At 40.1% G+C, this 24,138-nt stretch overlaps 3 protein-coding genes and 1 long non-coding RNA gene across 8 annotated transcripts in view; 2 read left to right on the plus strand and 2 right to left on the minus strand.

Annotated features, from left to right (window-relative positions):
• LOC148938329 (uncharacterized) overlaps positions 1-7,361 on the plus strand; it is a 32,470-nt gene extending 25,109 nt beyond the window's left edge. The window contains exon 2 of the long non-coding RNA XR_016141331.1: positions 6,951-7,361. This is a non-coding gene — a long non-coding RNA (uncharacterized LOC148938329). The remainder of the gene's footprint in view (positions 1-6,950) is intronic.
• LOC105433312 (uncharacterized) overlaps positions 1-12,450 on the minus strand; it is a 49,167-nt gene extending 36,717 nt beyond the window's left edge. The window contains exon 1 of the mRNA XM_011648568.2: positions 11,256-12,450. Within this exon, the coding sequence (XP_011646870.2) occupies positions 11,256-11,706 (451 nt within the window). The 5' untranslated portion in view covers positions 11,707-12,450. The remainder of the gene's footprint in view (positions 1-11,255) is intronic.
• LOC105433311 (RIB43A-like with coiled-coils protein 2) lies at positions 11,898-19,287 on the plus strand. Of its 5 annotated transcripts, none has more exons than XM_011648563.3 (10): positions 11,911-12,032; positions 13,905-14,013; positions 14,463-14,516; positions 14,589-14,779; positions 15,130-15,270; positions 15,417-15,586; positions 16,232-16,472; positions 17,954-18,181; positions 18,756-18,862; positions 19,074-19,287. In XM_011648563.3, the coding sequence occupies exons 4-10, from the start codon at positions 14,654-14,656 to the stop codon at positions 19,213-19,215; spliced, it is 1,155 nt and encodes a 384-aa protein (XP_011646865.2). In that variant the 5' UTR covers positions 11,911-12,032; positions 13,905-14,013; positions 14,463-14,516; positions 14,589-14,653; the 3' UTR covers positions 19,216-19,287. The 5 variants fall into 5 exon arrangements, with proteins under 5 accessions (XP_011646869.1, XP_011646865.2, XP_011646866.2 ...); XM_011648564.3 differs by having other exon boundaries at positions 13,905-14,001; XM_011648565.3 differs by lacking the exon at positions 14,463-14,516 and having other exon boundaries at positions 13,905-14,001.
• Positions 19,288-19,670: 383 nt separating this feature from the next.
• On the minus strand, positions 19,671-23,211 carry LOC105433310 (uncharacterized). Its single transcript, XM_011648562.3, has 3 exons — positions 22,012-23,211; positions 21,362-21,521; positions 19,671-21,290 (listed from the first exon to the last, which is right to left on the minus strand). The coding sequence occupies exons 1-3, from the start codon at positions 22,187-22,189 to the stop codon at positions 20,891-20,893; spliced, it is 738 nt and encodes a 245-aa protein (XP_011646864.1). The 5' UTR covers positions 22,190-23,211; the 3' UTR covers positions 19,671-20,890.
• Positions 23,212-24,138: the final 927 nt, after the last annotated feature.

Genomic DNA, 24,138 nt, shown 5'->3' on the forward strand with positions numbered 1-24,138 from the left:
CTATCCAACATTTCTTTCTCCTTTTTTTAGATTGCGTGATGTAATTATATATATTCTGAACAACAAAGTTACGAATCGTACGAAGTTAAGACTTTCTTCCAACCGCGGCGCGATGACACGGCGATTTTCTTCCTCATATTCCCGCCTGAATTTCGAGTCGCCGAGGGTATCGTGCGTATGCAAACAGATGAGCGGATAGCGCGTGTCGCGTTACAATGGTCGCCTGCCTCCTCCTCGCCTGGGACGCGGCCGCGGAATGCAGACAGCCGCCCGGCCCGCTTCCGCCTGCAACGCTTACGTGGTGCGTAAAGCACGTTACGTAATGCACCGAGCGGATCGAGCGGCGCGGCACGGCGCGTAAAGCTATTCTATCTCGAACCTAGCCGCACGAAACGAGCGTGCGGGTGAACGCGCTCGGTCGCGCTCGACCAACATCGACTACCGTCGCCGTCGGCGGCGCAACGCGCCGCGCTATTATCATCGCGTTGCATTTGTATATGCACCGCGTTGCATCCGCGCGTGCGAAAGAAGGAGAAAGAGCGAAAGAGCGAGAGAGAGAGAGAGAGAGAGAGAGAGAGAGAGAGAGAGAGAGAGAAAGAGGGGAGGAGAAAGACTGGCAGTGGATTTTTCCGATTGCGGAAAATTTGCCGCCGGCATTCTCTACGCGATTTCGGAATACCGTAACACTCTGCGCGATTTTCGCTTTCCATTTTCTCGTTGAGCAAATTGGACAAAGATCTGATGATCTTGGACTTTCGTTACGGAGTTCACCAAAGCGTAGAAGAAAAGAAAATAAATTCACGGCTTTCATTTTTTTCGTATCTATCGTATCTATCGTATCTAGATTTTAATACATCTATTGTCTTGATCTTTAACTTATTTCTTATTAGTACTCTTGTTCATGTCAAACAAAAACTCAATATAAAAGCGATAAAGAGTTATATATAAACAGAATTTCAGATCATATCTTATTTCGTAAATATATTTCTTCTTATCACTATAAGTAAATTGCTGTATCAATGCAGCAATAACAGCGCTTTTTACGGAATCGCTATAAATAGCAAAGCTGAGAGAACTCAACTATTTTATAGTCGATGCTATACATGCAACTATGCTTTATCATTTCTTACCAAACGCAAGCGAGTTCTGCATAAATGCACTGTAATCTATTTCGTTTCTTTTCCGCTTTCGCGAGAACAAGTAAAAACTAATTAGAATATACGTCATTTTCTAGTCATTCGGATAATAAATAAAAATCACATATCAACGGTATGAGATATCTCTTTTTTACTTTATCCCAGCGAGTAAATACAAGTTACGTTTTCCATATTTAAATACATTTCCAGTTTGAATACATATATTATATATTTATTTTACACGAATCGATTTATATTAATGTTTTGTAAAATTTAAATTACATGCGTAATAAACTATTATTAAATGTTATATAATTATTTAATTATATAATCAGATAGAAAAACAAAAGTAAATAAAATATTTCAATTGACATAATCACCGCTTCTGAATAAAAAAGAAGAACGGTAAAATGTACATTTTAATGTATTTTGATGATTTTTCGAAAAAAAGCTGTAATATTTGTGTATAAAAAAAAATATTTAAAACAGCTAGAAAAATCCAGTTTCGCAGAAATATAAAAAAGGTGTGATCGACCTCGCGCAAAATGTCTGTTATCTCGCTTAATAATCGGCTAATCGTAAGATGATTACGTTTCCTTAATGCATAGTTGTTGCACTTGGCGTGCATGTAACCGAGTATGTATGCGAGAACGAAGCCGACGTGCAAAGGTTAAAAACATTTCGCCGACAATTTCGCGTGCGTTATACACGATTCCACCGTGATATCAAATTATCCAACACGCGCGGGGTGCTGACTAATGCGCGTAGTGATAAGTGCTCTATGCTGTTGTCACGATATCGCAGAATATCCCAGAAAAAAAAAATGCTAATAAAAAATTCTCTATGTGTGTCGCGGAATAACGCGAAACGACTATCATAACAATGAATACTCGCGAATAATGAACGAAATTATCTCGAACAGGATACGTTTCTCCTTTTCAAATATTATTCCACGATCGTATACGAAAGTATTCGAAAAGTATTTAATTTAAAGACCAATTAAGACTTCAAGGGCCACGTGAGATGGGATCGTAAGCTAAAGATGGCAAGATCGTAACGTTATCACAAAGAAGATTAAGACAACGAGAAGAGAAGCATTTAAGTTTACACCCACGTTGCGGGCAGTCGTAATGACGGCGCTCGTAAAATCCTCGCGCCGGACAATGAGCGGCCGACACAGTGTTGTCGGTCGCGAATAAGTTTATACGATTCCGTCTTCGATTCAGGGCTCATGAAGAAGAAAAAGGAGCGATATAATTGCCCCGAGATAATGGCGGTCGATCCGGTAGAACACGAACGGGGCAGTAAATTCGATGGCTCTTCCATTTCCGTGAAAAGGCAGGACAGCCGCGATATCCTTAAGAGGAAGGCGAGACACATTCCCGAGGACGCGAGAATCCGCGTCGTCTCTGGGATCGGTGGCACATATACATTCATATATATATATATATATATGTATATATATATATATATAAAATATACACACACACATACACACGTACGTCTACATCTCACGGGCCATCCCGTTAACGGACCTCGCCTCGCGGATCGCGTCTGTCACCTACATACGAGAATACGAGACGCGGCGACGAGACAAAACGTATCCCGTTCTCGGGGCCGCGCGCGTTCAAACCTTTCGAATGCGGGTTTACGGCTAAACGACGGGCAGCCGCTCCAATAACCCTTTAACTCCTCGAGGCACGGTCACGGCGACCATATTCTTTTACGGCGACCGCGAGACAATAAGCGGACAAGAAACTGGGACATTCACCGCGTTTTCAAGGAAGAACAGGACCGGAATCGCTACACGTTTCGTGTCTTTCATACGTAAAATTATAATTGAGTCGCTATTTCACGATCAATTAATAACTCACATATATTATTATGACTATACTTTTATCGTATTTGACACTACTTTCGTACTTATCGTTTTGAAAAATTAGCTGCAAGTGCTTAAATTTCATAATTGTCATAAACATAGTTGTCAGAACTATTTTGTTTTCTGTCAGTATACCAATGTAGATTGACTAATTTCGGTACAACTTATTTTTCTTTTTTTTTTTTATAATTCGAAAAAGTAGAAAAAGGTAAAGAATATATCTAAATCGAAATTAATCTATGGTAGAGATGAATATAAATTAATTTAATATAAATTATTAGCTGTTTATATTATTTTGTTAAAGTATCTAAAAATGTTGACCAGATATGATCTGAAAATAATTTTATTAGACCATCAAAATAATTATGCATGATGCTTAAACAGGATGATTATTATATTACAAATATTTGTGATAATCTAACAAGTTGAATATTCTATGTAAATTCTATGTAAATATTTTAGTAACTAAATAAAATTATTTTCAGATCTGGCCAAGTTTTTAGTCAAATTTAGCAAAAACAGTTCTTTCCATGTATCCGTATCCTCAATAATCTGCGTGATGGATAAAATCGAATTGTTTGAGTTTACCTGCAAACATGAAAGCTGCGTTTCAAAGAGCTTGCGAAGCAAAGAGGTGAGTCAAGCTCGAAACGTTTATGCGTAATTTTGCACGTGGCTCCTGCAATACGTTTCCAGTTTCAAATATTTGCTCTAGTAAAAGTACGAGATCGCAAGACAAAGCGGTAGAGTTCGCTCGATAACGATTCAATGTCGGCGTCACGGCTATTTCTAGATATTTGCTATCGGACATCCGTTGTAGCGGAACCCGAGACGATGCGGCGGACATTCAGTTCAAACAAGAATTATTGTTATCTCGCGTTTCTCGATCGAGAGTGTCCCGTGGCGCGCGCGCACGCGCGAGGAAATTACGGCTAGCTGTTTGAGAGCCCGCGACAATTTCCTGGATTAACGTCGGCATCGCGTGTCGCTAGTAAACACGTCTTAAATGCGCTCATATAACGTAATATTAAAGCGAGTCTCGAGACTTTCAAAGCAAGAAAGTCGAGCTGTTTATTAACGGCATAACGGAGCTGCGAGAAATGTCAGACATTTAGAATTGCATTTCCATTTCACATAACAGAAGCGAGAAAAATCGATTGTAATCAACGAAGAGAGAACTCGATATTTGTTTTTTCGCAGTAGTAGTAGTAATAATAATAATAATAATAACAATAATATAAAAATAACTCGACGGCATAATTATTGGCAAGATAATAATTTGTTTTTCATCGATGACTTTCGTTGATCTGGCAAAAAAACCGTGTCAAACATTTTTATCTACAAGAGCGCATTAAGATATCTCCTATCGAAGAGCGTGACGATAGGAGTTCTTCATTTGCTCTTCAAGTCGAGCCGCGGAATGACTCAACTGCGTATTTGTCGCGCGCGAAATCGTGACCATCGCGAGAGCGCGTCAACGCGCGTAGTTTGCAGCGTGTCAGCGAAGAGCGAGTGACGAATGTCGAAAACAATAAATAAAACGCGACAAAGTGCAACTTCGATATATATGAGCCGCTCGTAAGGTGAACATGCGAGCAATCCGATCCCGGGTAACGTCGTAAATCGAAAATCACGCAGCTCGCATACTCAACGAGACGAACGGAGAAAGATGCGAGTTTCCCCCGAGATTTCGCGCGTCTCTAACGGGGGCCCGATAACGTAGCGAATCGCTACTTATCATAGCGGTGATCGGAGATTCACTTAGTTTATCTGATAATCGGCTGCTCACAAATACCGTTGCCTTAATCGAAAAACACGGCGTGTCGATAGGCTGACTCGCACGCGCTACTCGAGCGCACGATAAATTTTCCGCTAAGTAAATCCGACCGCCGACGTTCCGATTTGCGCGCGCGCGCGCGCGCAAATCGTTTCTCGATCTCGACTAGATTAGTCATCCTCCGGTGAGTAGTTTTCCGATCGAAAACCGGGATTTGTTGCAGCCCGAAGGTCCAGCGAGGATTCACGGCACGTTCGACGCGGTGACACCGAGTGAATACTCGCCTTTGTGTCTCGTCGTACAATGCTGACGTTGTGTGCGACGCGATCCGATACGCGTATATGTAATATGTATATGCGTATAAAAGTGCGTATCGCGTGATAGCCAACTACGCTGCTCTCCCAAGAGGAGAGCAAGAATTATCCTTCGAATTCTTCACGGTGACAGATCGTCCTTCAGAGAAATTCCTTTAATCGCCGCTAATTGCTACTGTCGGTTAATTAACTCTAGCGCCTGTGTTCTGCTTCAATGAAAACAAAAGTAATCGATGATTTACAACACACATTGTGCTACGTAAGAGTAAGTCAATTAATTTTTTTTTTCTTGTGAACGAAAGATATTGATTCTCGTTAAATGTTTGTTGATTTTTTTTCCGAAAGCATTGTCGATAGAAATAAGTCCACTTTACATCCAAACGATCAACATGTTTACATAATCAACGCCGATAATAAATAAATCAGACAATCTGTTCGTTACCTAATTTTTATTTAGCTAAGCTATCGCTTTGTCTTATCTCGCTACAGGATAGCTATTTTTTTCTGTCTGGGTCATTACTGTTCGTATTAGTAAAAAATACCTTTTTGTTATTACGAAATAGACGCGTGTATGTGTGCAGATCTTAATAAAGAAAAACTTATCTGTAGATATCAATCACATAGAGAAAAGAATCACTGCACATGATAACGCCAGATGCTATATCACTAATTCCTTGTGTTGATTAAAAAAACATTACTAGAAAAATAATCTAAGATCACGATTTATATAAAATATTGATATACCGGCTGCGAATACAAATACCTCTCTATGTGTTATTTATAAATTATTTTTCGAGATCACGACTCGATATAAATTATTATCAGCTGGTGATCATTATTAATTTATAGATATCTACTTTAAGCTCGCGCGAAATTTTATTTTATTTCATTATCAATCGAAACGTGATTTTATCCAAATAAATTTATCGAAAGTATTTGGAGATGGAAAATTTTTTTCGTTCACGTCATCCTTCGTCCACGTCTAGACTCCTCCTCTTTCAACGTGCTTTTTGAAGATCTTTCATAATTCTTCGCTTCATAATTCTTTGAAATCACGATTTTTCTCTCTTGGCTTTAATCATTTGTACGGCGAAGTTAAAGTATTAAAGCGTTTTGCAAAAAGTTGCGATATGCGAATCGGCGATTACGTATTCTATGCTACCCAGCGGAGAGAATGAATTATAGCAAAGTGAGAATATTTTTAATCCACCAATTCGCACTCGGGATTCAGTATACCGAGACGACCGGGAAGAAACTGGGTCAAGCTGGTACGGGACAAGCAAAACTGGGTCAAACACGCCATTATTGTCGATCTGGGAACGCATTACTCGGTATTTGCATTTTCGAAACGCATGAGACGAAATTGGCGAATTGATGGGAAACGACGCGTGCGTGCGTACATGCGTGCGCGTGGGCGTGCGTGCGTTATTGAACTTCGATCGGACTCATTGTGCTTTATCCGCTGTTGTTGAGATACCTTCGAAATCGAAGTCGAAATTGCGGTGGAACTCGCCATTTGTCCGGCGAGAAAAGAAAAATTACAGATGATAAAAACGCTTAATAATTTCTCCCATCGAATTCTCTCTTTGGATAACTTGAATACTTAAATTATATTTTAGCTACTCGGATGAAGATTCCGAAAATACACAAGCTCATAATTCGCTATTTTTTTTTTTTTTTTTTTTTTTTCAAATATTTGTAGAGTTGTGGCAACATCGGTATTTCGAGACAATGTCGAAAGAAACCACAAAGAGTTGACAAATATTTAACTAACCAAATAGGTTTTCTTGACAATACTCCAATTTCTTAATTCCGATAAAATATTGACTCGGCCTGTTTGCCAGACGAGAATGCTGGAGGAGAGATGAGATGAACGAGTCATTCTTTGTTGATGACGTAGTCATCCTTATTTCTCCGGGACGTCACGTGACCATGGACCCGCGCGTGAAATAGTGGCCTAACAGGATCGCATCTCCCATCGACCTCGAGACATGTCAGACCAACATCAACCTATAGGAAGACAACGGATCGTCCATCACGAACATCTGACACTCTCGAGAGACGAGAAACTCGTTCGCTGTCAACGCATCGCTTTTTGTTGCACCGAAATCTCTTTCTAAAAATCACGATTAATAAATCAAGATATTTTCTAAATTGACGCATCGAATATCTTTACGTTTTTTTTTCCCCGTTGGCATTTGTTAATTATAAATGTGATTTGTAATAAAAAGAAATACATAAAAAGAAGCAAAGAAGATCTCGTCTTTCTTTCTATTTCCATTTCTCATAATGATTATTAAAACTTGAAATATGACTTGATTGCAACTTTGAGGCTTGTATTTAATGCGGAATTCTGAATTTCCATTTTAAATAATACGGCCCAATTTACAAATTTCATGCAAATTTCCGTCATTTCCCACCAAGCGTTATCGTGAATCATGCGACGGCGAACCTGTTTTGCGATGAAGGCCATCTTCCCAACGTTCGTCACATTTTGGAGAACAATATTTATCAGTACTTTACCTGTGACGTGCAAAGTTTTAAAGATGTGGCTGCCGCGTTGTCATACAATTAAGCGATACAATCACGTTTTTGCATTTGTTGTGCCGCTTGTCTCATTGATAATAGTCTTCAACTTTTAATCGCAAGATATTTACGTAATTACGTATTTTTTTACGTAAAGCTCACGCGAAAGTTACATAAATAACGTGTGTATTGCTACAAGTTACAAATTAATTCACGGAAAGAACGATTTTGTTTCTAAAAAAATTTAATCAAATACTCTTGAAAATAATTTTGTTAAATTTTGTCAAAAATTATTATGTAGGACGCTTAAAATGATAATACTGGAAAAATATTTTACATTTAATATTTAACATAAAATATTTAACAACAATTGAAAACGTGAACGTTCTAATTACTCTAATGGCCCAATAAAATTGTTTTCAGATCTATACCTGGCCAAATTTTTATCTCAGCAAAACTATTTTTTTTCAGAAAAAGATCCAGAAAAAGTATCGAGGTTGAAAAAGGAATGTGTTCCAAAGAGGAATCAGCGATCGTCGTCGGAAGTTGTCTTCTTTCGAACTCGACGTTTTCCAAGATGTTGAATCACGGCGGGGCACTCTTTGTGCCTCTCGTGAGTTTAGATCGCGTTGTGGCAGTATGCAATATGCCCCTCGGTGTTTGCCGTCTACGTGGAAACGCTGTTGCGCTCCCTCACGCTTACGCGAGCAACCCATTAAGCGGTTTTGACGCTCGAGCAAAAAGCCATGTGCCATCGAAGAGCAAATCGAATTAGCGAGCATGATGACGTCGGGCAACGCGCGCGATACCGTGTCTATTCGTTCGATGGAACAGCGTAAGCGCGGGACAGTTTTAGCAATTTATATGAGCGACACGAGTCACTAAGAGACGGAGGTCACGAACTGCGTAGAATATCACGAGATCGTTTCGTGTGCAGCACGGCGTGCGTACGGACCGGTACCCGAGATTTTACGAGCGAATCTCCCTCTCTCTCTCTCTCTCTCTCTTTCTCTCTCGGGACTCGGGACTCTGCAACATAATCGGACGTGGATGTTTCCCCGAGACGGGCGCTCGATCGAGAGAGAAGGACGGAATATTCGTCTCGAGGTCCATAAATAGAAGTAGAAACTCATAAATTCGATAGAAACTACCAGTCCCCTTCGCGCGCGAGTCGATCCGCATTTTAAGACTGTCGGACTTTCACTTGGTTAAGCAAATAAGTCGATCGTCACTGTCGACGTAAGATATTTCATTTTGCGACACTCGGCCGCCACGCGATTCCGTTAGAGAGCTATCCAGCGCGCGCGCGAGAAAGAGAGTTAAGGTCGCCATCGCGCCAAGCATGACGTCAGCTCGATATTTATGAGTACACCCGAGGAAACCGACTTCGCGCAAATAAACCGCGATTCGTACTCCAAATAGTCCGCCGTCGTCCATCGCGACGCTAAAATCACCGGCGATTCTTCCGACAGGGAGGTCCTCCTCTTCCTCTTCCTCCTCCTCCTCCTCGTCTCTCTCCTCTTTCTCTCTCTTTCGCACGTTCAAGGTCCCTCACGATTGCTTTTCACGCGAGCCTTATTGATCGCGGCGACGAATGGAGTTTCCAAGGTAGCACGTGACCTTTGAGGTGAGTACTCGGCCAGTGACACCCCGATGGTCAGCCGCACGATGGAAACCGCCGAATAACTTTAGCGACAGCTACGTGTATTTACACCGACGACACGAGAAGGAAGGTATTCGGCAAACCGAGCGAATTATTAAGGAAAAATCACCGACTCGTTCAATTCGCGGTGTTACGCTCGTTACGTTTTGTTTGGATGCAAAAGTGAAAGGAGCGTATTGGTATATTGTGCAATAACGCGATCTAAACTTGCGAGAAGCACAGAGAGTGCTTCACTATGAATAGGCATATCGAAGATATCAGCTGAGCTGGGAAGAAAATGTTTCCACTCTGACACGTTCTTTCCTAAAGTCGATACTTTCAATCGTAAAAGTAGAAGGACCGAGAAAACATTTTTAGATTCTGAGACTATTATTTTAAATTAAAAAAATGTTTAAACAATCACTATCAAGTTAGAGAAAAAATATCGTCGATTTTTATTGATATTTTCTTTCATTCCTGTATTTAAATCCAACAAATTTGTCTTTTTATGACGTTATCTTGTAATAAACTTGTTTTCAACAAACTTACTATTTTTGTCATGAAAAGGATAGGAAGGGGATGATTACACACGGGAGCCGTGTGTCCCAATTACACGGAACATCCTCGACGCTCCGGTCAAGAGTTGTCTTAAGTTAATTAGAGACATAGCCATATATACTATATATACGCGCTTGATTTAAAGGGTGGGTAGCGAGATAACGAGCGGCGGAACGGCACTGGGGAAATTTCGATCGACGGTGATCGATCGGTTATCGATTTGATTGCGCGCGAGTAAACAAGGAAATCTCCTGCAATCGATCGCTCGGAGACTAAAAATATACGGCTTTATTCTTGCTAATTGAGGATACTGTGGAACACACACGGCAAGGGTTTCGGCGATACCGTTCGCGAGGGATAGTATCGAATTACGTATGGTATATGCCAACGGCACTTGGAGGGTGTCCCAATCGAGCGGGCGCGAGCTTACGCCACGGCATAACTCGAGAAGCGAATTTTTCGTCACCGTCAACTTCGCACTTAACTCGGTCGACTCGCACGGCAGAGATAATCAGAAAGTTACATCAGTCCGAATACGATTAAACTTTGCACGGCACGGCGATGCCGTTATTACAATATTGATGACTCACGGCTATTTCATTGATTTTCGGAGTAACAGCAGATAATCGCACCTTCATTTTGTAAACAAACTTTTACGAGCGTTTTATGATAATTATATTATGTTTTTCTTCCGAGAGAAGAGTTTTAAAAACATGAATTCCCAAAGTGATTTACCGCATTATTTTTTTGCAAATAATTATGAGAGATTGTAAAGGAATGATCGAGTCATTAAAAAACTAATGTTATTCGATTAAAAGTAATCTCAGTGAAGAGAGAGAGAGAGAGAGAGAGAGAGAGAGAGAGAGAGAGAGAAACAGAAAATGATCTCATTTCAAAATGCAATAAAGAAATTGCTTGTAAAAGTGACAAATAATTAAATATAATCATATCTAATTTTAGACGTCGCTTTTCTGAATAATTACATTTAATTTTGCAACAAACGAGCGCGCTTATATATATATATAATAAATAATTTAAATAATTTAAATTTAGACAGGTTAATTTCCTACGTAATTTCATTCTGAATAAACCTCCAAGAAATGATCCACGGTCTTGAAATCTTGAAACGAGCGTGTACAATTTCATCGGGATGCTAATCGTCATCCGAGGATTCGCTAGAAAGATAATGACTTCCTTCGTCGAGTGACGAGATAGCGATAAGAAGTGGAAAGTGACACACGCGTCACTTAACTTATATCCCAAGTAATCGTAACTCGCGAGTGAATCGCGCAACTCGCCTCTTGGCGCGTCCGCCATGCGCGCAGAGGGTTGGGGCGGAGAAGCGGGGTGGCACGAGCGGACGCAGAGATACGCGAGAAGGGATGACGAAGGGATGATAAAGTCTACTATATTGATCACTGACCTTTCCTGCGGCCGAATGGCCCAAAGAACGTGCCGTTCTTGCCGATGACGTTGTCGTCGATATACTTGAGCAGCTTCGTGGTGTCCTCCCCCTTCTTCGCGGCGATGGACTTGACGGGGCGTGGTGGGACCACCCTTTGGTTGCCGGGCGCGATGACGTTGATGCTGGTGGTGGCGGCAGCGGTAGCGGCGGTGATGGTGCTCGTGCCGGTGGTGATAACGATGGGGTTGGTGAAGGCTACGGTGACGGTGGCGGTCGTAGGGCTGATCGTCGTGCTCGTCGAGCTCGAGGTCGACGTCGCGTTCAACGTCGCGCTCGGCTGAACGGTCTGGAGGCCGGCGCAGTTGACCGCGGACGCGGGGCACGCGCTCGCCTCCTCCGCGAGGGAACCGATCCTGCGCTGCGAGCCGGCCCAGCTCTTGCCGCAAGAAATCTTCACCGAGCAACTCATCCTCTCATAGTAGTCACGGCTCGGGGCGCATAGCAAAGATCAATCAATCGCGACAATGATGACGATGACGACGATGACGACAGCGATGGCGACGGTGGCGGCGGTGGCGGCGGTGGCGGCGGTGGCAGCGGTGACGACGGTGACGGCGGTGGCGACGACGACGTCACATCCGGGACCATCCACCGCGGGTGGGATCCCGTGGGAGGAGACCGTCCAACTTGACGCGCGAGGTCCTACTTCACGCCGCGCGCATCTCCCCGCGAGATGCAACCGCGGCTTGTTCGATCCACCCGCGGGGTCGGGTCGCACGTGTCACACTCGCGATGGTGAGTCGCGCACGCGATACCGTGACAGTCCCGCCTTCCAGATCGACTTTCCCGGCGAGGAAAACGATCCGCGCTAACGATCCTCGTTAGAGAGAAACTTTTCTCGGAGCGCGCGCGCGCGCGCGCGCGCTAGACTCCTCTCCGATCTCTCCGATCGAATCTTGCGTAAGAATATTCGTAGTCGCGTATACCGGGTGAATGACCGATTTTATCCAGGCGACCGCGCGTGCGGGCACTCTTCTCACACGTCTTTAAATCCGCCCGCTGACGGATGCCTTGGAGATCAGGATCAATTCCGGGATCGATCGCGCGGACGATGAAGGCTGCTCGGTAGCGAAGGAGAGAATGAAAGACTGCGAGAAAAACTGCGCGTACAACCTCCTCGAACGCCGAGGCGAGACTGAATGTCTGGTGGACGACGAGCTGCCCGGTTCGCCTATGACGTCACCCGGCCACGCAGGCGCCCGAGAGTCTCGCCATGCTGCGAGCGCATCTTCCCTCTCTTTTTGTCTCTCATACGCACATACACATACAGCATACACATTCTCTCTCTCTCTCTCTCTCTCTCTCTCTCTCTCTCTCTCTCTCTTCCCCCTCTCCCTCTCTCTCTCTCTTTTTCCGGGGACCGATGATATCGCGACAACTGGATACTCGCGGCGCAAATTGTCACGAACGCGCAGAGAGGCGGAGAGGAATCCTCTTATCGCATTCGTCGAGTCTGTTGTCAACGACGATTTTTCACCGATGAACGGGGCGCGTGGCATCCGATCGCCCCGCGTCTGACCTCGAATATGGCGGTGGTTCGCGCAGCCACGGGAAGACAGATCCGCATAGACTAGCCGGATTAACTATATGTCTCTCTATCGATCGTATCGTAACGTAGTTTTCACACGATTAAAATTACAACAGCGTTTTCACGGCGCTCCGTTGTAATGTGAGCGCGTACGATCGATCGATCTTACAAAAGGGATGCGTGTGTCCGGAAAAATTAATTAAGACTGATATATACGTGATCATGACCCTAGATTTACCCGCTCATTCCTCTTTCCGTGAATGATCTTTACAATCCACGTAGAAAGCTGAGATATTTTTTTCTGTTGACGACTTTCTGAACGATTTGATAAAATATGTTTCTTAAGCCTACTTTGCATGATTTATAATTCTCGGAATTCTCGGATTTGAAGATAAAAAATTTGAAATATCTTCATTTACAATTTTTTGAACTGTGTGTTTTGATATTTACGTGTATCTTAATTTCTTATTTTTACAATTGCACTGCGCATAAAATTGCAATAAATTGCTGTCTTAAATTTTGATACAAATTATAGACCGAAATGAATTTTAGAAACGGCTTCAGAAAACTTTTCTTAAAGAAAAGACTTACATGAAAAGAATCTTAATTTAAAAAATATACAATGATGAAAAATATTCAAAGAACGCAATAATGATATTAAAATAGTCGACACGCTGAATAAATTGTGCCAAAAGAATTAATCGAGCTACTTCATTACTACTCCTTCCAGGGAAGTAGCGTTTCAGAGTTATAATATTTTCACTGCAAAATCTGTCACAATTTAATCGGCCTTTAATTCGGCCGCTAATTAAAATAACGATGTTTTGTTGTCGATGTTTTGTTTTCGCATTTCTAAACAGAAAGCACAAGCTGCGACCGCGACAAGAGGGTTATATATCTTTAATGCGACCCTGCGGCTTATGTTTATGCGGCCCCTGGACTCGTGAGAGACATTTTATCAGGAGGCAGAGATACGGCTAACCCAATTAAAATGTTTAATCGACATCTCTCTTTCTCTCTTGCATCGCGTTATCATGCGTGTCGCCACAATAATACGATGACAAATTGGATCGGCACAGCGTAGCGGAAGAGTAAGATGGATTTCACGAAATCAACAGATAATAATGCGATACACATGTTTATACCAACGACAGCTGCTATCCACGTGACACGCCCGTATGTATATATGTACGTCTCTCTAACAGCTGAATAATTATCAGACTCTCGTTTTTTTTATTTTGACGAAGAAATAATCACATGGCTGAAGTCAAACAGCCGAGATCGCGCAACGTTCAAATCACCGTGTATTGATTTTACATTCGTAATTACAAATGAATATGAGGGGATTTAAAAAAATTATCAAAGAAAAACCTATCAAATAGAAAATTTATATAATAAATCGAGAAAACACATTTTTTTAGAAGCGGCAACACTCGCGTCGTTCAAATTTGTAGCGAAGATTTAGAAATTATTTTCAAGAGTTAGTTCATTAATGCAGTTGTTTTGCCGACTTTATAATTCAATAAGAAATACAAGAAATTATGATAACACAAGGATTAGTTCCCCTTAATTAAATGAAATATGCTGCTTTATTTTCCTCCATTCTAAATGAACACTGTGCACCTGGAATTTATCAGTCACGTGCTATGACTCTCGACCCTCGATTCTTTTCGACGGGCAAACTCTCCATGGTAACTAAACTGGACAGCGAAACTTCACTTTCGAGCCCAACCCGGAAAGTCTAGATATATTCACGCTTTCAGTTTTACACGGATAACCTCGCTGTTGTAAAAAAAAAGAACTTGTGTTTTCGCGACAAATATCCAAAATGCTCAAGTTTCAACAACGCGCCACTCCGGAGGATCTCAAGATCGCCGCGTCTATAAAACGCAAACGACAACTCGAGGAAGCGAGAAAACTGCGCATCTTCAACCCTCGCGTTAGAAAAATTGGAGTAAGGAATCAATATCGTTTGTTAGACTTTTATATCTCATTTGGATCGAATCTATTTTAATTTTTAATCCGATTTATCAACTACTGGTATCCTTCTTTCAAATCAATTGAGAAAATATTAATTTAAAAAATGTACAAATATTAAATCTGCTTGTATAATCTACGCTTTAGTTTAAGTTGATCTCGCTTTATTTTGTTGCGTTCCTCAATATTCTTAACTCGTAAATTCCACAAATGTCACTCGATGAGATACGATGCGACATCTAATGATTGATCTAACGTCTGGGAAGTTGCCCACTTCAATGTCACATCGTTACAGGATTCGCGCGATTGTTTCCCTGACATTTGCAGATAGACAAGGCGTTCTTGGATAAGCAAGTCGAGGAGAAGAAGCGACAGCACGAGTGGGAACGGGCGAAAGAATGTCAATTGGACGAGGCTCTTATTCGCAGCAGCGAGCATGCCATGCATTTGGAGAGACGGCAGGAGGAGGTAAGTCGAGTGCCGTCAATGCCGATAATTACGCGGGAATGTCCGCTCGGTACAGCTGGCACTCTCGACTCTCGATTTCGGTGTCACGTGCCTCGATTGAGAAATCCATGATCGGAAGGAATTGATGTTACTTTCCTTATTCGCAGGAAAGGCGAAGGCTGAACAAGGAGGTCGAGTCCTTCCGACGAGTGCATCAGCGAGCGGAGGACCGTCGGGATTACGACCTGTATGACCCAGAAGCGCTAAAGAAATCGCTTCCAGCACGCGTGAATGACAATGGCGACGATCCGAGCTTGGGAGTCGCGTCCGCTCAGAAGTGCGTAAATAGCCTGATTAATACCGCCAGCAATAAGTGGTGCGATCGGAAGAAAAGTCCCGAAGAAGTTTATCTCGGGCTTCCAAGAAGACGAAGAGAGGAACGTGCGCGACGCTTATGAAGCTCATTATTCTTTTTCCTGCATTTCCAATAACTCCCCTTAATTTTTATTACGTAATATTAACACTAGAACAATCAACGTTGAACTAGTTTTATTATAGTCGACATACGTCAATTGAAAAAAAAAAAAAACGTTTTGGCTATTGTTATTTTTAATTTCTTCAATACTTAAATAATTAACATAAATAGCTTTCAGCGGACGGACAATTGTGGACGGACATTTTCCTGAATAAAATGACGTAATAACGTTGATAATCCGCATTTCAAATTTGAAATCTGCCTCATTTGGACAAGTTTGGTCGTTTTAGTGTTAAAATGCCGAAATTAACTCGCGAAAGAAACTCGCTTTGGCAAATCGTGATTATCGTGCGTACGATATAACAAGGCTTTTACTCCTCGCTCGCGTTGCAAAAGATCTTCGCGCGGATAATAATTTACCTCGCAGCCTGTTCACCCTGGCGCAATGGTAATGAGCGTAAACGCCGCGGAAGAGAGGAGGAACGATGAAATATTACGGCTGCGCAGGTTCGAGGGCGAGGATCGCAATCTTCCCGTGCGATTGAAGATGCAGAAAGAGCAGATGCGTTGGTGGATACAAAGGCAAAAGGAGGAGCGTGAGGCGGCTGAGAAGGCGCGACGGGATGCCGAGGAAGCCTATCAGGAAGTCGTCCTCTCCAGGGACAAGCGCGCCATGGCACTGGCGCGGATGGAGGAGGAATGCCGGCGAAGGTTGAATGAAGCCACGGCGACGTTTAATCGCGCTCTGGTACAGGATCCCTCTCTCTTTTTGCTCTCTTTGATCTAAGATCCGCGACGCGACAAAGGTGACGAGACCTCCATTCAATTTATTTAACAAATTAGGTAAAGTCAACCGTACGTATCTCCAAAACGATTCTGGCTCCATTCTGAATTGGGCACGCAGCAACAGCTGCTGCTGCTGCTGCTGCTGCTGCTGCTGCTCAAAGCTATTTCGCATTTCGCAAGATCTGTCTAGCGTCTCCGCCTTTTTTTGCTCTCGCGTCTTCTACCGGCAAAAACTGAATTCCTTTGACCGACTTGATAGCGGTACAAGTCGGATGGCAGCCAGGTCTGGCGAATAAGATGGATGCTCGAGAAGGGTAAGGTTTTTATAAAATTTCGCGTTTCGCGGAAAAAAACGAGGTTTTCGTCGGCAAACGCTTGATCATATCCGATTGACGGTAGGAACATATCTGTATTTGAATACGTGCCCACTTATGTCAAATGAAGCGATCGATCTGAACATTGTTATATTTAATATGATAATGTTGACACATTAGGATACGTTATCTGTCTGTTTGTCTTCGATTTCAATTTTCCTAATATATATAATAGGGTCAAATCTTCCTTTTTACGTAGGATCTTACATAGGAAAATTCCGATATAATTCCGATATAATTTGTTCGAAAGTTACGCTGAAAAAAAATGTGAAGATAATATGAAAGAATAATTTGGCAAATATCTGATATCTAAAAATTATTTAGCTGGATATAGATTTAATAATTTTGTTGGGTGAAAGTAATTATGCAAAATACTTAAATATGATGATTACACTTACAAAAATTTTAATATTTTAGCAATCAATTTGAATGTCCTATATAAACATTTTGATAGTCCAAAATTATTTTCAGATCGATCATATTTGGTCAAATTTTCTTTTCGCGTATCTGTTGGATGAGAAATGCTAATAAATGCTAAAACGAAAATTTTTGAAGAAAATTTTGCATATTCGAAAGTTATAGAACCGCGATAAAAACAGGTTTTTTTTTTTTTAAAGATCGATTTTAATTTATGCTACCACCATGACAGAATGTTTCTTTTCCTTTCTCTTTTTTTCAAGTATTATAAATGTTTCTGCCGTAGTTAACTTTCCTTTTTCGAAAGAACAGAAGTGATGGAGAAGCGTTTAATAATAATCGACTATAGATACAACGTAACAAAAGACACGGCGAGACTTTTTTTGCGCAATCCGCATGTATTTTAGTTCGCCGCAGGATATAAAAGTCACCTACACGAGTCTCTCGCGGTCGATGAATAAACCTCGTGACATCATCGTGCAAAGTGCCGCGATAATTTGCCCCGATAAACCACAACAAAGTGCCGTCGATTTTTTTTTTTTTCTCTCTACTTCCACTCGTGCTCTCGCATTAATTCCGCTTTTCTCCCTCTGGCCCTTATCCTTCAACGCTCCGCGACGGTTTCGCGGAATTTATTTCCGCTCGATTGCAGGCTGAGGAGCAACATCATCGCCGTCATTGCGAAGCCGTTCAAGACGAGGAGGACAAGAAAGCGGAAATCTATAATCACGTGACTGGAGATTTCCTCACCGAAGCTAGAGAACAGGCTGAGAGCACCCGCGGTCCGTACAAGCCGCTGGTGAACCGATACAAGGGCATGACTGCGGACGAGTTAAAGGTCTTCAGGGATGCTCAATTGCAACAAATAGAAGAGATCCGAGTTAGTATAAGAGGAAAAATTGCGTTATATCAATTGCATCATCGATAGTCTCCTAGTAGACCTAATTATTTTTAATTAATCTAATTCTCAAATTATTAATTTTATCATTACTTTAGTTCTTTTATACACAACTATCATAATTTAAAAAATTTCAATACAACATGTCATTCTATTTCTATACTTTTTTATTTATAATGACAAATTTATTATCTGTTTTTTAACTTATCCCGATACATAAAATGTTGCTTTAAAATTAAAGCAACATAAAACGAGTCTCGTTTTTTAATGAATTGTGAGAGGACAAGCATTTTTTTTGCACAAGTAAAAATTTTGTGAATTTTGTGATATATGTTATCCCGTAACAATGCATGCAACAATTTTGAATGAATTTTGAAAGCTAAATGCATCATAAGATGACCTCATGGTAGATTCATAATGACATATTATTAATATATTTGGAAAAAAAGTTTTCGAGTTGATGCAGCATAGTTGAAGTGCTCGATACTTATAAACCATCCAAAAAACTGTCAAGCATAAAAATACAAACAAGTTCTTGTTCAAATTGTTTTTCTAGAATATCAAACTGGAAGAGAAACGCATCAACGAGAATTGGGATCACTTAATGAACTTGCACAATCAAACTGCATACTCATATGAGCGCGAATTAAATCAAAGAAAATCGTAAGATTTTGAAGCTAACTTTATACATAATATATTTATACGTAATTATACTTTCCTTTTATTAAAAAAAATATTTAAATAATTTTTTAAATGATATTTTTAACATATTTAAAATAAAATTATGATTTGTTAAACTTGTTTGAAAACTCGCTAATGGAAGTTTTATATTTAAATATGTAAACAATACTTTAAGTGTTACATAATTTTCTAGTGAACTCAACAAGAAAATTGCAGAAGAAAATTTGCGGCTTGCCGAGCAACAGAAACAGCATCAGGAATACCTGAACCAGGTCGTTTATAAGAATCAGCCGACTGCCGCCTTCTATGAGCAATTTAACAGAGCGACGCGTTGATCGCAATCAATTTTTATACATAATGTACTTTTTAAAGGAATTCCAAATAAATAAAAAATAATTTTATATTAATCGATACACACAAATAATCTGCTATATAATAAAGTTAATGTAACGAATATTCAATATCTATGAAAAATTAATTAATTTGATAGTTTTGGTAATTATAATTAAGTCAACATATTTTTCAATTATTAAAGCTGAATTTATCATATTAAATTATTGACATTATCTAATGTCGATAACGTAAAAATTTGCTGTATTGATAGTTTGCTTTCATGTATAATGTCGATAAAATTTGCAACCATTGATAAATTATTATCGCAGTCGGTAAACAAATTTGATACTCCAGAGGTATTGAATTCATTCGATATTGAATTTATGATATTACAATGGTATTCATAATATTTTTCGTTCTAGTTGGATATAAAAATACACAAAACTGATATCGAAACTTAAAGGATAAGATGTCTGATATATATTTCATTTGAATCATCTTAGTAGAACAGGACTGCGCCATATTGCGCGATACGTTTTCGCTTGTTGAATTGTCGAGTAGAGCTTAATATCACAGACGCAATATTTATATATTCATGTTTATCTTCTTTAAAGTAGAAAACTTATCCATTATTCCTGACAAAAATATTTTATGCTAAAATTCTCGCTCAACTGACACCATTTTATTATTTAAAAAAATTTTGTATTACTTTTCAACTATAACTTTCCTTATATTTCAAAATATTATATTAAATTTCATAAAGAAAATTAAGATTTATTTTGAAAAATATTTAGTGATTTTTTTTAATAACTTTCATTTTCACTTTTCATCAATTTTATAATACTATTATACTTGTCTTTACGAAATTCAATGTAATAAAGAAAGTTAAAGAATGTTGTTGAAATTTTTTGTTAAAAACTGTATATACATTACGAAATAATAATGAAATAGGATCAATTTAAAAAGAATTTCAGCAAAATATTTCCATCAGGGATGTATCTTAAATTATTCCTTGATTGTAACTTGCGCTAAATTATTTCGATCCAATGTTTTCAGAAAATCATGTAACTTAAAGTTTATGTATTTATGTAATTATTATACGTTATTATAATTACGCCATTATAACTATAGTTATCGACATAGTCTTATATATCAAAGTACTTTGCCATATAAACTTTATAAGTTATAAACTTTATAATCTTATAAAGTTTTGTAAATATAAAACAATAAACGAAACAAAATAATCATTATTAGCTTGAATATCTATTAGAATTAAATGAGTGGCATCCGATTACGCACATTGTTGATTAGCATCTGAGTATACATTGTTAATTGATCGATTAAATGTTAGCTTTTAAACATTTTAAATAAAAAGATTAAACATTTTAGTGAACTATAATAGATAGTTCACTAAACTAAAAAAAAATCGCTAAGCACTGGCCGATGTGAATGGATGTGTCCAATTGTCAAATGAAATGATCCCGAATTAAATGGATTTTAAATTTTCATTATTCTCGTAAAAAAAAAAATATATAAAGATAATCTATCAGAGAAAATATTGTAACAGGACGGATTAAAAAATATATAAAATAATGTATTTTCTTATTCGTCGTAATCCGTAATTTTCTTTATCCTTCTCTCCTCTTTCCCTGTCCCCTAAAAAATGCATCAAACAGTTCATTTATTATCAGATGGGCGGAGCGCCATGGCCAAAACTTGCTGCATCTGTATTCTAACGTCCAGCTTCTTCTCTTCTGGTACTTGTCTGATAATCGGCAGCAAGGAAAGAAGGAACATTTTATCGTAGTCATCCTCATCGAGGGTAACGCGTTGGCTGCTGTGCGAAGAAAGGATGTCGTGTATCTCGTTGTCGAAGGGCGTGAAAGACGTCTCGCAGAGCTGTTTCGGATAACGCGGACACACCTTATACGAGGGAGTGCCCGCTTGAAGATACTCTCGGTTACTCGTTATAGAAACACCACTGTGAGCAAGGGGATCGTACTCCTCAATCACGGGATTATCTACTTCACCCTCACTTTCCTCCGATTTGCAAGGAACAATAGGAATCGCGGAACCCCTAAAAGAAAGCCGAACTTAGGTAAACTTAGGTCTTATCGATCTTCCGTTGCTTCTAACGACATCTGATACCTCTTGTTCTCCACAGTCGGCATGAGGAACAATAATCGATCAAAGTACATATACTTTTTTCGCTTTCGTCCGGCAGGCCCGGACTGATGCGACTTTTGAAGCTTGAGTTCTTTCATGAAATAATCCCGTATGTTTCTCCATTTTCCGCGCAGATTTTTCTCTACAAAAATTAACGCAAGCCAACAATTATAACGTAATTTTAATGTCCGTTCCGAAAGAATGTTTCGAAATGTAAGACATCATAAAGTAATAAAGTATAATAAATCACAATTTTCAGAAAATCATAACGCGTTAAAAAAAAATTCTTTCGTATCTTTAAAATACAAATTATTCTATTAAAACATATTCAATATGTCTTGATCTAATTGATGTAATAATGAAATTTATTTTTCTTTCTAGTACTTCGCTGAAGCTCAAGACTATAGCGAGAAGATATCAGAACACGTTCAACTTTTTCTACATCTTCAACAATAACAACTGAATAATAAAGAATATCATTTGCTCAACGTGCTCGATTGAACGTGTGTGAAAAATATCGATTCGCGACAATTCTCAAGTCTCTCCGGATTTCCGCTTCTGTGCTCGACGAGAGCAACGTAGTCGAAGGAATCCGGATCGATCAATCCTGCGGCGGCCTGCGTGCTATATACCTTCCACGTTTCTCTCCTCGTCCGTCAAGTGCGCCCAATTCGGTACCATCACCTGGCAGACCTCGTCCCACGCGGTCATCTTGGCGTTACGGTCGTTGTACTCGCCGCGACTCACATCGTAGATCGCCGGCCGCCTCTCTATCTCCTCGATGAACCTTTCCGTGTCGAACATGCTCATAGAGTCTCCAGAAATTTTTTTCCTCCTTTCCTTTGACTCTATTCACTCGGTTGTGCTTTAGCTTCGCCACCCCGCGATCCCGCGACCTCGTGATGAAAACGATATTTTCCCCAAAATTTCTTCGCGATCCCGAAATTTGTTCGACAAATTCGTTAAGAGCTCGCTTGACGAATGGCGAGAAACTCCTGACGAGTCTCACAGGAGCTGGCGACGGAAAAATCGTTACAAGCGGAAATTGTCTCAAATGAAAAAATTCAAACTTCGAAAAGGATCGAGCGACAATAATCCAATTGCTGTGTGAAACAGCTTTTCCCATCAGGACCGGTCACCGGTCGCCGGCCGAACGCGGTACGCGAAAATGATTGAGATCGGCAACGGAAAACCCGCAGCCGCGCTCGTCCAGCACGTTCGTTGTCGTTCGTGTGTCGCGTCGTCGGCAGCGGCTTGCGCGTCACTGCGGAGAAACCGTTGCACGGCCAGCACGGCTTTGGTATCATGGCGGCCCGGCGGCAAACGTGCGGTTGCGGTTGCGGAGCGGAATCTGTGCCGCCCGCGACGTTGCCAGACCAACGCCAGTCAGCGAGGCCGCCGAGGGCCACCGCGCGGGTCGAGAGTCGAGAGCGGGCCGAAAGAACGGCGGAATCGCGTCGCCGCGTCAACACGTACACATGCTCGGCCAGGCGTGTAGGAATATTCGCCTGTAGAAACGTATTTAGAGAATTACGTATTTCGGACGCGTCAACACACACTGAGAGAATATTCTTTTCTTTTGAATATATTATTTTCACGCATAATTTCTCGCGTCATCTATCAATTCTTCATCATTCTGCCGAATTAAAAATCTAATTTCTCTACGTCTTATTAAAAGTAACGTACTTTCTAAATAAACTAATATAATTGTAACGTAGGAAATAATTGATTCGTTAAATATTTATAATTACATAAAGTTTGTATCATACTCAATAATCCAAATTTCTTTTTGTTATGCAACCATATATTTATGTATTTATGTATTATTATATGTAAAACACTTCTTTTTGAATAAATGTTGATAATTATATTCATATTTTTTATTTCCTTTTTGTTTTATTTTGTAATGACTATCACCTGAGCATTTGTAAGACGCAATTCTTTTTTGTGTTGTATGATTTCATGTAAGGTAAAGTTTCATGTACATAAGTAAATTTAGGTCATTAATAATAATTAAATTCACTTTTAAAAGGCCAGAAGTTTACTTCTCACAGCAACCAAATAAAAAAATATTCGTAGAGAAAAGTTACTATTAGGCACAGGGGCGTATCCATGGGAGGGGGGGGGGAGGACGAGGGAGGGCAGTTAGGTTAGTCAGAGGGAGGCCCTCCGAAAAAAGTTAAAGTGATGATTTATGAAACTTAATATTTTTCTTATTCAAAATCAAAATCTAGGAGATATTCTAAGCTCTAAGATATCCCAAGATAAAAAATGATTCATTAACAGAAAAAATTGCTTATGTCTTAAATCCTCAGAATTGATGAACTCTCTCCCTTGAAAAAAAGTTTTGGATACGTCCATAATTAGATATACAAAACATAATTATATGACATAAGATAGCCTCAATAAAGTTCTGTTTCATCTTACAAAATAATAATCCGTTAGACGCAAAGCACGTTGCAACTTTCCGTAAAAATGCGAAACGTGCCGTGTCTCATATATATATATATATATATATATATATATATACTATGACAATGTAAAAAAAAATTCCAATTGTACAGGTAACATGAGTATAAGTGCTTCGCGAATAATAATAGCTAACAAAGTTAGCAAAACAATCTAGTCTTGCAAGTTGAGTGAGCAAACAGTCAGGAAGCGAAATCCGAGACATATTGACATTCGACAAAAAAGAATTAAAATAGATAGTTTTAAGATAGCGAAAACGTTTTCGACACGCGTCGAAATGTCGAAAGTCA

This window comes from Pogonomyrmex barbatus, unplaced genomic scaffold (genome assembly GCF_055798465.1).
Source record: "Pogonomyrmex barbatus isolate J1 unplaced genomic scaffold, ASM5579846v1 scaffold1, whole genome shotgun sequence".
Classification (NCBI taxonomy): Eukaryota; Metazoa; Arthropoda; class Insecta; order Hymenoptera; family Formicidae; genus Pogonomyrmex; species Pogonomyrmex barbatus.

Excerpts from the sequence above, each read along its gene's own strand:
- LOC105433311 (XM_011648563.3), top strand. The coding sequence starts at position 14,654 with ATGCTCAAGTTTCAACAACGCGCCACTCCGGAGGATCTCAAGATCGCC. Across the intron at positions 14,780-15,129 it reads CTCGCGTTAGAAAAATTGGA|ATAGACAAGGCGTTCTTGGA; the intron begins GTAAGGAATCAA and ends TGACATTTGCAG. Across the intron at positions 18,182-18,755 it reads AACAAATAGAAGAGATCCGA|AATATCAAACTGGAAGAGAA; the intron begins GTTAGTATAAGA and ends TTGTTTTTCTAG.
- LOC105433310 (XM_011648562.3), bottom strand. The coding sequence starts at position 22,189 with ATGAGCATGTTCGACACGGAAAGGTTCATCGAGGAGATAGAGAGGCGG. Across the intron at positions 21,522-22,011 it reads CGAGGAGAGAAACGTGGAAG|AGAAAAATCTGCGCGGAAAA; the intron begins GTATATAGCACG and ends TAATTTTTGTAG. Across the intron at positions 21,291-21,361 it reads CCGACTGTGGAGAACAAGAG|GGGTTCCGCGATTCCTATTG; the intron begins GTATCAGATGTC and ends GCTTTCTTTTAG.